General features: G+C 48.6%; 1 protein-coding gene across 1 annotated transcript in view; it reads right to left on the bottom strand.

Moving 5' to 3' along the window:
* ITGA9 (integrin subunit alpha 9) overlaps positions 1 to 16,056 on the bottom strand; it is a 347,247-nt gene that overhangs the window by 249,593 nt on the left and 81,598 nt on the right. The window contains exons 14-15 of the mRNA XM_043885509.1: positions 13,446 to 13,600; positions 3,673 to 3,833 (exon numbers count right to left, since the gene is read on the bottom strand). Of these exons, the coding sequence (XP_043741444.1) occupies positions 3,673 to 3,833; positions 13,446 to 13,600 (316 nt within the window). The remainder of the gene's footprint in view (positions 1 to 3,672; positions 3,834 to 13,445; positions 13,601 to 16,056) is intronic.

Raw genomic sequence — 16,056 nt, 5'->3', positions numbered from 1 at the left:
TTTTCACTGGTGACCATGGGGACCCACAGAGGTCTCTAGACCATTTCACTAGTACAAGGGGGCCATCCCCCAAACGGGGCTAGTTTCAGGGAAGCGTGGAGACACACTGGGGCTTGTGGACTCTGAGCGAGAGATGCCAAGGAAGCCGCTAGAACTGCCTTGGCTCTGCTGACCGAGTGAGGCCCTGAGAATGGACCCACACTTCAGGAGGATGCAGCTTATCACAGAATTAGGTATTTCCTTCCCTGGTGGCTCAGTGGTAAAGAACTCGCCTGCCAGTGCAGGAGACGTAAGAGACGTGAGTTCATTCCCTGGGTCGGGAAGTTCCCCTGGAGGAGGGCGTGGCAACCTACAGCAATACTGCTGCCTAGAGAATCCCGTGGGTCGCAAAGAGCTGGACACGCCTGCAGTGACTGGGCAGGCGCACACGGAGGCCCCACGAGGGCTGCGAATGGAACAAAACATGGGACAACACGGCGAGCCTGGGAGGCAGGTGTCAGCCAACGCAGCGTTCTGTGATCCAGATACTTATCACCATATATGGAATGAAAACTTCAGGGCGAAAAGGACGAACGGGGAAAAAAAGATTGGAATAGGCTTAAAGAAAAAAAGAAAAAAAAAAACACCTAAAGATAGCCTAAACAAAACACACCCAGCCCCTTGCGCCTGCCCTCCCTGTCTGCGTGCCATATGGCGTGTGATAAGCGAGAATGCTTTTATCTCTCTTTCTTCACTGTCTGTAAAGCCCAGCACCAGCCCCATCGAGAAGGCTGCACGGTGCTCTCAGGCCCTGCTGCCCTGAGGAGCAGCTCCCAGCCCCCAGCCCCGCTCCAGGAGGTGGCCAGGCTGCCATTCCCTGCCCCCAGCGCCGCAGCCTGCCTGGGTCCCACAAGGGCCACTGCCTTCAGAGCTGTTTTCCCACAACTGGAGAAACCACAGGCCAGGCCAGCTGGGCCACAGTATAAGCAGCCAGCCCGCCCAGTAGCTTTCACCTTCGCTGGTCCCTCTGCCAGTCCCCAGGGTCCTTTGCAATGGCCCAGACAACGCCTGGTAGGAGGAAATTTCCCACATGGCTATAAATTACCAAGCCACCTCGAACATCTCCTGAGCCACAAAGGCATCAGAAGCTTGTGCCTTCCTGATTGCTCCCGCCACCCCTGTCTCCTTGCATGACAAAATGACCAAGCAACAGCGATCATCCAAATTTTCTAGATGCCTAGTTCGCTGAAGCCCTGCTCTCTTGCTCTTCCCTAAAATGACCCAAATAATCCCATAGAATTACATGCCTGATCTGCACTTCTGAGCCCTGCCCTCATCCTCCAAATTCTTCTGACCCCCATCTCAATCTCTCTTCTTGTTAGTCATGTTTTGATTGATGAGTTAAGTACCACTTGTGGGATGGAAGGCTATCAGTCAGGTTGACTCTTCTGACTCGATGTCCAGTTAAATCTGAATTTCAGATAACCAACAAATAATTTTTTTTAATTTTATGGACAAGTATATCCCAGGCACTATTTGGGATATATTTTTATACTAAAAATTAGATTTGTTGTTTACCTGAAAATTCAGTTTAACTGGAAATCTTATATATTTATTTGCCAGGTCTGGCAACCCTAGATATCAGCAGGCACAAGGATAAATAGCCTTGGGCAAGTCTACTCTTCCCTATTTAATCCTCAGAAGCCACCACAGAAACGGTCCTCCCTCTGGCCTGCACCTCTTCATTGCTATTTTCTGAGCGCTGTCTGCAAAAGCCCTGCAGGCTTTGAGAGGCCCTGTCTTGCAGCCAAGACCCCGGTAGCTACACAGGAAGGGCTAACCTCTCAGTCAAAGCAAAAAGTCACAAGATTCCTGAAGGAAAGTATGTGTAGAAGAGACCAGCATAAAGAAGCCCAGGGGGACATCCCTGGCAGCTCAGTGGTAAAGAATCCACATGCCAATGCAAAAGACGGTCTCGGTCCCTGATCCGAGACGATCCCACATGCCACAGAGCAACTAAGCCCTGGGCCACAGCTATGGAACCTGTGCTCTAGAGCTTGGGAGCCACAACTACCAAAGCCAGAGCACCCAAGAGCCCATGCTCCGCAACAAAAGAAGCCACCACAATGATCAGCTCATACACAGCAACCCCTTGCTCGTCGCAACCAGAGAAAAGACTGCAGCAATGAAAATCCAGAACAGTCATAAATAAATAAATTTTTAAAATATTAAAAATAAGGAGCCCAAGAGAAGACACCCCACCTCCAGGAAGTGTGAGGACATCAAGTGCAAGCCCTTGAAGGCCTGGCAGTATCTGGCACGACAGCCTCATGCCCCCACGTGTGATCACGAGCCAACATCATCTAAGACCCAGAGGGGTGGGTGGCCCCTTGGCTTAACATGAGCATGAACTGCTTTAGAAAAGGCCTTCGCCCGTAAGGTCCAAGGGCAGCTGGTCTGGGCAGGCCCCAGCACGAGTCCTGGCAGGAGAGAGAGCCCAGCCCCACTGCAAAGCATCTCAGGGGCATGGACTCAGGCTCTGGGCCAAAGTGCCGTGGATGTGTGGGGCATTCTCTATCTACAAGGCAGAAGCATGTAGAGGCAGCTGTTATTCTCCTGTTCTGGCACTGACAACACAGTAATAGAGGGCCACTTCATCTCCAATCCATAGACTATTTTTGCTATCATCCAGAAAGCCACTGGCTAATAATAACACACTGGACTAGATGTAACTGCCATTTCTGTAAGTCAAGAATGTTAAAAATTGGCAAGTACGTATGATCCAACCAAATAATAATGATGCTGAGTGCCTGCTCTGTCGCAGACTCTGTGCAAGGCCCTTTAAGAGTATTTCATCATATAATACTTAAATCTTAATTCTGTGACTACCTTTCAAGGTAAGAGATGCAGAAACTGAGACACACAAATGTCAAACCAGGACACACGCTAGGTCTGTGTGAGTCCAAAACCACATTCATCTTACTGACCATGTGGTCGGTTCATGGGGGTCGGTCCTTCCACCTCCGACCCCCTATATGCTGTCTGTCTTTGCCTAGGTAGTCAGTGGCTGGACGTTCCTCCAGCACTGGGCACCAGACTCCCAACCTGATGGTACCTGTCTGCACACTGGCCTCTCTGTAAGTAATCAAAGCCTGGCTGCTGGGAATTAGAAGCAAAGTATATTTAACAAATAATTTCAAGAGGAGAAAAACACTTTGAAAGTTTATGTAGAGTGAGGGGGAAGGGGGCCATAAAATCCACCCCTAAAATAAATAGAAAGTAATCAAGAGAGAAAAATCAAACCAGCTGTAAAACACCTTAAGCTTGACTACGAGGTAATACGTAATGAATCGCTGACATCAGGTACAGTGTGACGCAGCACCTCTGCTGATCCAAACGCATGTGCTTTTGTGGCTCTCTGCTGAAAAGACTACTGAGCCTCACAGAGGGGGGAGGACAAGAAACCTCCCAAAAGAAGAAGGCAAGGCCAGAAAGCACCGCTCTCAGAGGCAAAGACCAACACAGGAAGATCAATAAAGAGCTGCCCGACTCCCACTTTAAAAAAGAAGAAACAAATGTTCTCCTCCTTGTAAAATAAAATTTTGAAAGGGCATACGTAATGCAGAATAAAAGTTTCCACCAGTTCCAAATGAACATCTGCAGAGATCAACGTTTGAGGAAAAAGCAACTGACCTTCACGTGGGCCACATAGTGATGACACGTCTCCTCCAAGTGGACCAGCCGCAGCTTCTCCGAAACCTGACCCACGGACTCTCCCAGCAACACGAAGTAGACCCTGGGCAACTGGCTCTTCTCTTTTTTGGCCACATCAGCCGTCAGAACATAATTCAGGCCTGCCGATGAATAAGGTCAAAATGTGAGTGAGGACACACACAGTCACAAGGCCCCCTCCAGACACCCTTAGAGGGTCGCACGCTCCCTTCAGATGATATGTAGCCCTCCGCTGCACAGAGGACTGATGTCAGGCAGCCCTGATCAATACCATCTCCCAGAGAGGTATGCAGCCAGGGGCCCCCCCAGAATCCAGAGAGACCAGGCTAGCCTGTCTTCCTGAGGATTCTCTGGGCTTCACATGTCACAGGTCCCCCTGATTTAAACCTCATGAGTTATTAACTGAGCCACCAATATACACATCAATGGTTAGCTGTATCCAACACAGTGAGTGTCCTGAAAGGCAGGCATCACCGCAAACCTACAGAATATTAAGAGAAGCTACTGAAACTACCCAGGCTACATGGAACACTGACCCCTATAATGAAATGGGGCACATGCCCAACACAAGGGAGTTATCACTCCCCCCCAATAATTCTGACTCATCGCATAGATGTCGAGTAGGGCTCTATAACTGCTGCATCTATTGGACTGTGGCCATCCGTGGCCCACGGAGCTGGGCACGGTGTGTGCATACGAGACACGTCAAAGAACAACACGGGGAAACCCCCTGCCCTCATAGAGCTTTCACGCAGGGAAACACAGAGGAGGCTGAAGCTGACTTCCTTCCCGGGCCGCCATGGGGTGGGACCACATGGCTTAATGGTGTCTACTGGTTCAACAAAATCATGACCGCCATGAGGTCTATCTTGGGATGCACCCCTAAAAGAGAAAACCTCATCACCTAGTGCCTCAAGGTGTAATGCCAGGGTGGCAGAACCTATTGTGACAAAATGTGGGACTTTAAAACATGGTCACAATACAGGACACACATTGGATAAACCCGAAAGTTTTCACCTTCATTATTTCAGAGCTTGTCAGGAAGTATGTGACAATGCTTTTTATTAGGTAAGTATGGCTCACTTTATTAGGTAAGAATGGCCTCAACAGAACCATTTCACTGCTCTCCTGTACCACATAACACTTTTTTACATAATACTATTTCTTTGCTGCTTTGTGGATTCAGGGGAGCATGGCATTTTTAAAGTGAGCGAAAAGGAGCATCTGTCCCTAGAATGACCAGATGAGACTGCTGAGCAGTGGGAAAACAGATGACCCAGCCCCTGCCGTGGCTTCACACATGAGCCTCCTAGTAGCTGGGCTCTTGTGCCCCAAAAAAGTAGCCTCACGCCTGCCAACATTTAACTACGTGAGCTGGGGCCACGGGGATGGCTCTGCCTTTTAATAACATCAAAGGGATCAGCCACTAGGGAAGGTATGAAGGGAGAAAGTGACCTGGATAGGCATTCGGCAGCTGCCACAGGGCATATTTTTGATGCATTTAATGGTTTTCTTGGGCCTCTGCCATCTCAGGGACTTTGCCGAGCCATGCTAGCAGATTCCTGGTCAGCAAGGGCAGGTCTGCCCCAGCTTGTTTATTTCAGCAAATAGCTGATTTCCAAGGTGAAGCTGGGTCACCAAGAGGTACCTGAGACCTGGATGGTGATATTATTGAAAATAGAAGAATGCACACAGGGAAGTACTTCAGCAGAGAAAGCACAGGAACCTGCACAAGATTTACACACCTGCTCCGACAGCGGTGGGGCAGGAAAGGAGGGAGACTCATAGAGTGTGAAAGCTTTCAGGCAAGCCTAGGGACCATCTCGATCAAGACCCTCATTTTTTCAGATGAGGAACTGATGCCCCAAGAGGGAACAAGTAAAGCAATTATCCTCCAATTAAAGATAAATAATTTTTTTTTTAAAAAAAAAGAGGGAACAAGACTTGCTCCCGGCCAGAAAGCGGAATCTGGAGCTCTCCTCAACCCCAGTGTTGGGCTATTCCTATCACAGTGGTTCTTGGTACGTTTTTTACATTATTGGATCAAAAACTCACATTCTTTGAATGCACAGACAGCAGAATCAAACAAGTATAGAGATCTGGAACTGAACGTTGGCCAATTTACTTTCTCTCGATCACAATTTCCCTGAGCAACAGCCAAACAGTAAGAAAGAATACGTAGAAATGAACTGAGTTTCCAACTTCCATTTAGCAAGCTTAGGATAGGAGGTGGGCATTGTAGAAGATGAGCCAGAAGACCTTGCTCAATGGGGTCCCCTCTGCAGTCCCCATCGGGCCATCCTGCCTGGTGAGGGAGCCACAGCTGCCCTTCCATGGCTGGCATGAAGGCTGACCAGGGAGAGAACAGTGCCTTTGAACCATCTCGTCAGCAACGAATGGCCAAGCCCAGAGAAAACTGGGTGGAAATGAGCACAGGAAGACAGAGCAGATTAGCGTCAGTGCCCCACCCACATCCTCTTGGCTTTTACCATTTCTCTGCTGTCCAACCCAACTTCTAAACTGCTGGCACCTGCAACCCCTTTTCCCATGGGCTTTGGTGGCCCCACCCATTGGGACAGCCGGCCAGGAGCACCAAGGACTAAAGCCCCTGGGACAGCATTCAGGAAACCATGACCCCAGCTCCCTGGTCCTTTGGGTGGGGTAACTGTGAGGCGCGTCTACTCTGGCTCCCAGGCTTCCCCAGCAGGCTTCCGCTCTGGCAGTCCTGTTAACAGAGGTAACGGGTTCAATAACACATGCTCTATTCTGCTGCCGTGATGGTTTCTGGTCAACTTGACTAAGCCATGGTATTTGGTCAAACACCTATCTGAACGTTACAATGAAAGTATTTTTTAGATGAGATTGATATTTACATCAGTTAAGTGCTTAGTCGCTCAGTCATGTCTGCCTCTTTGTACCCCATGGACTGTAGCCTGCCAGGCTCCTCTGTCCATGTGGATTCTCCTGGCAAGAATACTGCAGTGGGTGGCCATGCCCTCCTCCAGGGGATCTTCCCAACCCTGGGATCGAAGCTAGGTCTCCCTCACTGCAGGTGGATTCTTTATCGTCTGAGCCACCTTCGAATAAAGCAGATTACCATCCAGAATGTGGGTGGGCCTCACCTAACTAGTTGATGGTCTTAAGAGAAAAAGACCAAAGATGCCCCCCAAAAGAAGAAATGCTGCTTCCAGACTGCCTCTGAACTACAATATCTTATACATACATATACAGTATCCAATATCCTCAGGATTCTTTTTCTCTGGTGAACCCCAACTACTGCAGCTGCCTTCCCTTCCTGTCTCATGGTCCTGCTTTCCTATTGGTATTTCCTGGGATCCCCTCCTGAATCAACAATGTGCATTCAAATCTTTGCCACAGGCTCTGCTTCTGCAAGAATTTGAATTAAAATGGGGCAAGTCCAGAAAACAGAATGAATTTGACCCTCTGCATGTTGTCAAGAACTGTGCAGATATTTTACAAACATCAAGCTTAGTCCCCCCAAACCCTGACTAACTGCAGAATCACTGGCCCAATATATTTCTCTTGCAACTCAAGGGAGAGGAGAAACAGCTCAGAGTCACTAACCCTGACCTGAGGACCACAACCGCTGTTCTGCTCTGGGTGGAGTATACTCATGCCTACAAGCTCACTTATCAGATATTTCTAAAGTGTGAAAGTGTACAATCAGATAGACCAGATTCATCTGATTCACCAAGAGCAATCATTTTGGAAACATTTCATCTTTTGAACTGCCTGCTCAGAGCTTCTCCTTGATTTAAAATTTACTTTGTTATTTAAAATTATACAATAATTTACATTATTAATTACATTAATAATTACATTATTAATAATGTAAATTATACAATAATTTGATAAGTTAGCACCTTATCAAGTCTCTCTTTTACAACAAAACCAAGAGACACATCATGGGAAACCCAGCCTGAGGGAGGAGGGAACTGTTGGGGTGGGAAGAAGTGCAGATCATCCTGACTCTCAGCTCAACCGGTGGTTTTTAAACAGCCCCCACCCCAGGTGTCTCTACAAAGAAGCCCCCCGCCGCCGCCCCCACCGCCCCAAGCAGCAGAGGAGATGCTGGAGAAACAGCTGGGCAGTTTGCTTGGCTCAGCAGCCCGCCCTGTGGGAAGATGGGAGCATCAAGCTGGCAGACTTGCCGATGGCCTCCCCAGCTCACTCAGCCGGGCCCGGGGAGGCGCTGGTTCTGATTAGGGCCTGCTCCAACAGCACACATCACAGCCTCAGCTCTCCTTCTGGCAGCCTGTGTCCCTGCCATGTCGAATGATGTCATCTTGATGGAAAAGCTGATCTGCCTGGAGTCATGCTTCCAGTCTCCTCCTTTCCCTACCCCCCAGCTGGTTCCCCAGGGCCCCCCACACCGGCCCGGGCCAGCAGCAAGCCAGCTGTCTCGCATCAACGTGGCTCTGGTCGCTCCCGGCGAGTTTTGATTCATTCCCATTCTCCATTAGAACATGATTTCAGCTACGAAATTCTACCAATAAATCCTCCTTCCAGACTTATTCTGAGCTTCCCTTCAAGTTTTCCAGGAGAGAAGGGAGAAAGAGACTGTTTCTATTTTCCTAACTTTTCTTACCCTCCCCCCAAGCAATGCGGTGGTAATTACAGTAGGTTCCCCTCTCCTCACAGAACATGGACTTGCCTCATTATCCCATCCCCATGCTGCTTGAGAGACCAGAAAGAGCTCAGAGAATGTTTTCCATGTGCAAACGCTCTCTGGAGTAAAAATGCACCCTGAGGACCAGAGAAGGGGTCTGGGTACAAGCTGCCTGGTGTCAACCCTATTTCTGCCACTGGCTTGCATGACCTTGGTGCCATGTTTCAGGACCCAGCTGTACTGCCCGTCTGGGGGCAGGACAAGCCCCCTGCTCACTCTCAGCCTCGCCAGACTGCCTGAGAGCCACGGAAATATGGGGGCACCAGGTCAGAGCACAGAACACAACCACTTAGGGCTCAGCCCTGCCTGGTTTCCACCTGGCTTTCCGGGGATGGTCCAGAATTGCCTGCTTGAGTCTCAGCCTCTGAGGACTGACAAGTGCGTTTAGGCTTCAGCCTGGCCAGCAAGGTAGGTACAGGCTTGGTCCACAGGTAAGGAGCAGAGGCCTCTTAGGCACAACCATCACCTGCCTTGCTTGTGGCAGCCAGGAGGCTCCCAGGAGCCTCACACTGCCCCCCAGGCCAAGAATGAAGATTAGTAAGACCTGAGATGGGCTGAAGTCTTGTATTAAATGGCTTGATGAAACGTTATAAATGTGTTCTGGGGGCTGCCTAAATTGGGAATGGTGTCTGCAGTGTAGGACTGCACTGGACCAGCCACACATGCTCCATGAGGGCAAAGACCTTGCCCGGTCTGTTCTGCCCAAGCACACGGTCTGGCACTTCTTAGAACTTAATAACTATCTGTTGACTGAATGAGCCACACAGGAGTTTCAGTGACTCCCTGTGATGGGTTTAGGAAGCTGTTGCTCTGCTCGGCTGGGGCAAGGACTCTGCAGACCTCATTTCTGCCTCGCCTGTGGCTCTCTGGGAGACCCTGCCAAGATGGAGAGCTTGAGGGAGGCTGCAAGGCCGCAGGAGGGGAAGGGACTTCTCATCAGCTTAGCCCAGCAACCGTTTTCCATGCAGCTGCTTCCAACAGCAGTTAATTCTCATTTCTTCCCCACCCCCACCCCCCACCGAGCCCTAAAGCCAGCCTCACTGGAGCCCTGAAATATACCAATGGCACCAACCAGTGTCCCCACCTCCCAGGTTTAGATGCCAGGTCCGCAAGGTCCCTTCTCCAAGCTTACAGGTTCTGATGACCCCAAGCAAGTGGTCCACCCTACATATAACATTTTCCCTTTGTGGTCCTTGGCCAGAAGTTCTCACATCCAAGCCAGCTGCAGGTTTATTAAAACCTAGGTTGCTGGGCCTTACTCTCAGAGTTTCTGAATCACGTAGAATTCACATTTCTGACAAGATTTCATGTGCTGCTATTGTGGCTGGTCAGGAACCACCTTTAAGATCCCTCATACAGACCTACAAGCAGCTTCCTGTGGTTACTACCAGGTCCTCCATGACCTGCTTAACCGATTCCCAGTGTTAAATTCTCTCTGTTAAAATAACTGGTGTGGTTTCTGTTCTCCTGGATGGATTCTGCTAGGCTGTCACGGGGGCCAAGGTGGAGTCGCCCCCATAGAGAACCGCTCTATTTCCCGTAGTACCACCAGAAGCCACAGTGGCCCCTCTAGTGGTTTGGGTCATCAGCTGGCCCTGAATGTCCTGTGCCCAAGCGGGAGCTGTGGGTTTTCCATTACAACACAGAAAATGAAGAGGCAAACGGAATCCCTTCTCCGTGTGTGTGCCTGAGCTCCACCAGGTCCCAAGGGAGAGAAAAAGCTAAAGAGATGACTATAAGTCAACTGCTTACAGTCCCCCCAAAACATTCTCGGGGTGGTCCCACAGCTGAAGATGCCAGCAGACACATACCACTTCTGACAACTGTTCAGAAGTGCCGAGCACAGCATTGGGCACCTCCCTATTGCACTGCCCAGCCTGTCCTGTCCAAACACAGCCGTTCTGCTGACAAACTCTGCTCTGGATACGCAGACATTCAGAGGTGACTGGTAGATGCCCTCTTGCCAAGCATGCCACGGCCAAAACCACCACTAACATGTTCTTGCATCTTCCTCCAGCAATGAGAGCGAGGAAGGCTTGTAACCGGAGTTCCAGCCCCGGGCTCCCAATGCAGAGGCCTGGGCGATGACACCAAGCTGGCCAGCACCAGCTACTGGGCCGGGAGGAGAGCAGAGGATGTCTGTGCACTGAAGGTTACCCCATCTTTCCTGCATCTGGAAACCGGGGACCTGATCTTCCTGATGGTGCAGAACCCTGGGGAAGCATCTATGGAGAAGTCTACCCACATCTGTATCCACATGGCTACTTCAGCTCCACCACCACAGCTTCCCACTGTTCCCTCCTCAAACCTTCTATATTCCACTGCCAACTCATTTAGGGGCGGATTTTTACATTTCTCCCTTTACTGCAAAAACGAAGCTATCGCTCATTTCCCTGAATTCCAGGGAAAGGGACAGAAAATGCCAAGGATAGATAACTTCCTGCATTGCTCTGCAAATACCCAAATTCTCCCATTACCATTCTCTTTAAGCCTGACTCTTAAATAAATGTGTACAAACATCCCCTTAGACTGTCAAGAGATACTGGATTTCATCAATGACCCCGTGTGGCAGATGGAGAGTAGTGGAGGAGCACCTGCTCAATTCTCCACACCCTAAAGCGGACCTTATCCAGGCTTCCGCCCCTGGGGGCAGTACTGGATGTCATCCAACAGCCTGTCTCTTCCACCATCCTCCACCACTGAAGGGCCATGACTAGCCCTGACCTACATTATAATTCTGCTTGGAGGTCACCGAAAGAGGCCCTGAATACCAGGGTCACTGAAAGGGGCTCAGGTGATCAGGGTCTATGAAAGGAATTCCAGTGACTGGGGTCTATGAAAGGAGCCCCATGACTGAGGTCTATGAACGAAGCCCCAATGACCAGAGTCAGTGAAAAGGGCCCCAATCACTGGGGTCTATGAAAGGAGACCCAGTGACTGGGGTCAATGACTAGAGCCCCAGAAAGAGACACTTGCTGGGGGCAGCATGAGAAAACACCCACATCTCCTCCTGGCTCGGCCCTTGAATCTACAAATTAGGGTTTGCTCTCACACTTATGTCATATGCTCTGAAATCACTCTTGCTCCAAACTTGCATTTTGGTTTCTTCTCTGTTCCTGCTCTACCAACTTACCTCCATTTTCACCACCACAGCGATGTGGTTAATGAGTCTGAAAACTGTGTGTGCAGCTTCAGGATCAAAATAGAAACTCCTTCTAATTCCCATTAAAAGCTCCATGAGGACATGGCTGGCTCATGCAGGCACACAATAAATATTTGACAAATGAACACACACATGAACTATTAACTGCTTGCTTTTCTTAAGAGTTCTATAACAGAATAGTTCTGCTTATTTTTAAATACACCAGAAGTAATCTTCCACTCAACAATTCTTTTAAAATGCTTTTTAATGGAGTCCAACTACATCACGAGTTGATATTTGATAAAGGACATACCATCTAATTAGGCAGAGGATATATGAGTCCCAAGACCATCAGACCATTTTTTTTCCTAAAGACTGTGGTGCCTTAAACAATTAGGGAGATGGTAGGAAACTGTTTTTGGAAAGCAATAGTATCATCAGGCCAGAATTCAACTTTTGGCTTCACCAAGAGCTGTATGATCTGGACCAAGCATCTTTTTCTCACTGGATTCGCACACAAAAAGTTTGTTAGTTCTCTCGTACTACCCAAGTTCCAAGTTCACAGTAAATTCATATTCAATTTTGAAATTTCTGAGTTCTTTTTCAAAAATCCATAAAAAAAAATACAAGATTTCATTGTTGAGTTTATTCAATCCACCTGAAGATCAAGAGAAATGTCAGTGAGACAAGCCGGAACAGCAGTCTCCAGCCTTTTGGCACCAGGGACCAATTTCATGGAAGACAATTTTTCCATGAACTGGGGTAGGGGAAATGGTTTGGGAGTGATTGAAGAGAATTACATTTTTTGTGCAGTTTATTTCTATTATTATTATTACATCAGCTCCACGTCAGATCATTAAGCATTAGATCCCAGAGTTTGGGGACCCCTGGCCTAGAAGGACTAGCATATTGTTATCTAAGGTACAGCATTCAAGATGCAGCTGAGAAATTGACTAGTGCATGACATGTGTTCTGTGTGTCTGGGTTCCCACACACCTGCACCCCAGAGCAGAGCATCTCAAACTTAAATGTGTACCAGCATCCTGTGGGGATCTTATTGAAGGCAGATTCTGGTTCAGAGTCTAGAACAGGGCCTGTGATTCTGCACATCTAACAAACTCCTAGGGGATGCTGATACAGTTTGTAAAAACAAAAGACTTCTTAATCTGCACAACTACTCCAGATTCACTTCCTTCAGGTGATCACACACTCTGAATTCTAAGCCACATTGATCCTATCTTGTTCCAGGGCTTGATCCAGTCTCGGAACTAAGCCAGCAAGTTGACCTCCCCCTGTTAGAGAAATGGCAGGGATGGCTGCCAGTGGCCAGGGTTTACCTGCCTCTTCTCCATCACCTGAAGCTAACAAAGGCAGCTCCCTGCCTTTTGGAAGCCTGAACCTTTGTAAAACTCGGCATGCTAATCTCACCACTCATCCTGTGTCTTTGATTCCACAGGAAAGAGCATGAGTCCTCAACATGTGGCTGGTGCTGCAAGCTCAAGGGAGAGCCTCCAAAGTCCCACTACTTTTTTTTCTAACTACATGGAATGTTTCGGAAGGGCCAAGCTACCCACTGCATGTCCATAAGACCTACGACCTGTCCTACTCGTGGCCCAGTGAGGTTTCAGTATAGTCCAGGGACATTTGGAGAAAGGATGCTTAGAGTCAAATATTATTTTTCTGAGAGCTGGAGGTTGCACTGAATTGAGAAAATAATGGTTAGAAGAGCAGAGGGGGAACCTCAGGGAAAAGGGCATCTAGCCTGTGGACCCACTGCCTGTAAACCTAGCCAGGCTGCACTTCAGGGGGGAACTCCAGAACAGGCCCTGGTTGCCCATGATCCCACAAGCCCACACCAGTTAGGATGGCTATGCAGAGCCCTGACTTGGTCTTGTGTGTTACCTATTTCTCCCGGAACATGTTTGCCGTGGAAGCTAAAGCAGGCAGTGACGTTCAGGCAGTTCACAGGCTGCTGGCCGTCATGACACTGAGGCGCCGTGATGTTGATGGAGGCGGGGAGGAAGATGGAGACATCCACTGTGATGACGGGTCTCGCCCTACGGGTCAGGAGGAACCAAATTAGAACTAAGCCGACAGGAAAAATCCCAGGGCTTCAGCCCAGCCTCTAAGCAAAGTATGAATCAGCCTGAGTGAGAGAAAATGGCCAGGGTGCTCTGTAAATCCTCTTCTCTGGTGTCTCAGCTTATTTCCCAATAAATGAACAGTTATCTTCCCAATAATGAAGGTCAGCTAGTTGTTAACAAAACACATCTGGTTGAAGCCATAAATGAACCACCAGATGTTGGGAGATTATTTTAAAATTTCACCAATTAACTTTTGATTTCCATTTTAATAGGAGGATAGGAACAGATTTAAGAGGTGTCCCTACAGGGGGATGCCGTGACTCAAGAAACAGACACACAAGCAGGAATCCCCCAATGCATTTACTGCCATTACTGCCATGAACTGCAAAGTCCCATCCAGAAACCTTCCCTCTTTGTTTACTCCCATCAATTAATTAAGTACTTTTTCTAAAAGACCTTGATGAATGGGGTCCCAGCTGGTAACAGCAAAGCATTTCAGAGCTGAAGAAATCACCCTGCCTAATAGCTGGACCAAGTGAAACCCAATAAACATAGGCACACTCCTATCACTGACAAGGACCACCCTCCAATGCTTGATGGATGGACATCATTGCTGGCCTTCCGGGGACTCCCCCGGGGCCCCCTATTAGAAGCAGGGAGTGAATCACACCATTCTGCTCTGGTTGCAAACATCTGCTGAGGGAAGATTCACCTAAACTGTGGCTTAACCTTCTCCCCTCCAGGCCTCACAAAGAGACCCTTTTACCCCCAAGGAGCCCCAGCCTTCACGCCGCCGGGGGTGATATAACAAGATTAAGGGGCTTTAGCAGCTTGAGAACAATGACCTCACTTGTGTTCAATGATCCCGCAAAGAGCGCCCAGGGGGACAAGACAGATGGGAGCCAGGGCCAACACCAACTCAGAGAAAAGAAAGCATTAAGGAAAACCTCGAAGAAGAAAGGAAGCAAGGAACTGCATGGCCCAGATGGAGTTAGGGGATTTCACTACTGCCAGCACTGCCTTGAGATGTGGGTTAAGAGAAGAACAATTGTGACAAGTAAAAAGGAACTATGGGCAGACCCAGCTGCAAGTCTAACGGAATTCAGATAACAGCAGTGCCTGGAAATCGAATATCGGGTTTCCAACTTCCTTCTGGGTTCATCCTTAGAAGATGCTCAAGTGTTCCTTAGCAACCTAGCACTTGGATTTCTTCCTTCTCTGTGTCCACACCTCACCTCACCTACTAACTAAGCCCACTGTCCATGTCCAAATTCATCCCATCAGCCTACAGGCCCTCCAAGGGCTGGGATCCTGCTGAATTCATCCTGATATTCCCTAGTGAGCAGGTGTTCAAAAACTCTTGTTAAATGAACTCATTTACAAAACAGAGTCACAGACATAGAAAACAAACACGGTTACCAGGGGATAAGAGGGCAAAAAGATAAATTGGGGGATTGAGACTGACATAAAGACCCTACAATATATAAAACGGATAACTACTAAGGACTTAACTACACAGCACCTGGAAATTTTGCTCAATACTCTGTAATGACTTATATGGGAAGAAAATTTTTAAAAGAGTAACTAAATGTATATGTATCACTGATTCACTTTGTTGTACACCTGAAACTAACATAACATTGTGAATCAACTATATTCCAATAAAAATTTAAAACAACAACAACAACCCCTGTTCAATGAAACCTCTCTAGTCCAAGGAATCGAAAATGACAGGAGGGGCCGAAGCTTCATCAAACAGACAGGGGTACCAGCAGAGCTGGGGTCCACTCTGTGAGACGCCACCGGCCTAGCACATGTCCAGCCAGGTCACTGTTCAGAAGCAGCCCAGCCCCTCCCACCATCCCAGGGCCCCTCGCTGGGGAAATGCCTGCTTCCTCCTCCCGGGACAGAGCCTGGCAGAGGAAGGCGAGGTGAGCAGGAAGCAGAAGTGAGCAGTACAGACAAAAGGACTTCGATGAGGGTTGTTAAAAGGAAAAAAAAAAAAAAACCACATAATCCTTTGAAATGACAAGCTGGGACCTTCACAGGCACCTCTCCCTGCAACATCCGTCAGATCAGTTCCCCCAAACCTTTTTGTTTCAACTCCAAGTATTGTTTCAGCACCAGGAAAAGCCCAGAAATCTTTCATAAGCCTCTCTGATCACTTCCTCCGACCTTCCATGGCATAACACCAGAAGCCTGTCACCCTAACACGGGACCTGCCCTCTTGAGCTAATCCCAGAGAACAAACTTCCTGAAGGCAGAGTTGGGCCAGCCCACACCCTGGTAGGGGCGGGAGACTGGGTTTCATGGGCTGAGATGAAAGCAGAGGGGTACCCAAGGGTAACACCGCTAATGCATTGAGACTTTAAAAGAAGCTGGTGGCTGGAATGCTTTTTTTTAAATTGAAGTATAGTTGATTTACAACG

The sequence above is a fragment of the Cervus elaphus genome, chromosome 24, assembly GCF_910594005.1.
Source record: "Cervus elaphus chromosome 24, mCerEla1.1, whole genome shotgun sequence".
NCBI classification, from domain to species: Eukaryota; Metazoa; Chordata; class Mammalia; order Artiodactyla; family Cervidae; genus Cervus; species Cervus elaphus.
This window is presented reverse-complemented; position numbering and strand designations above follow the sequence as displayed.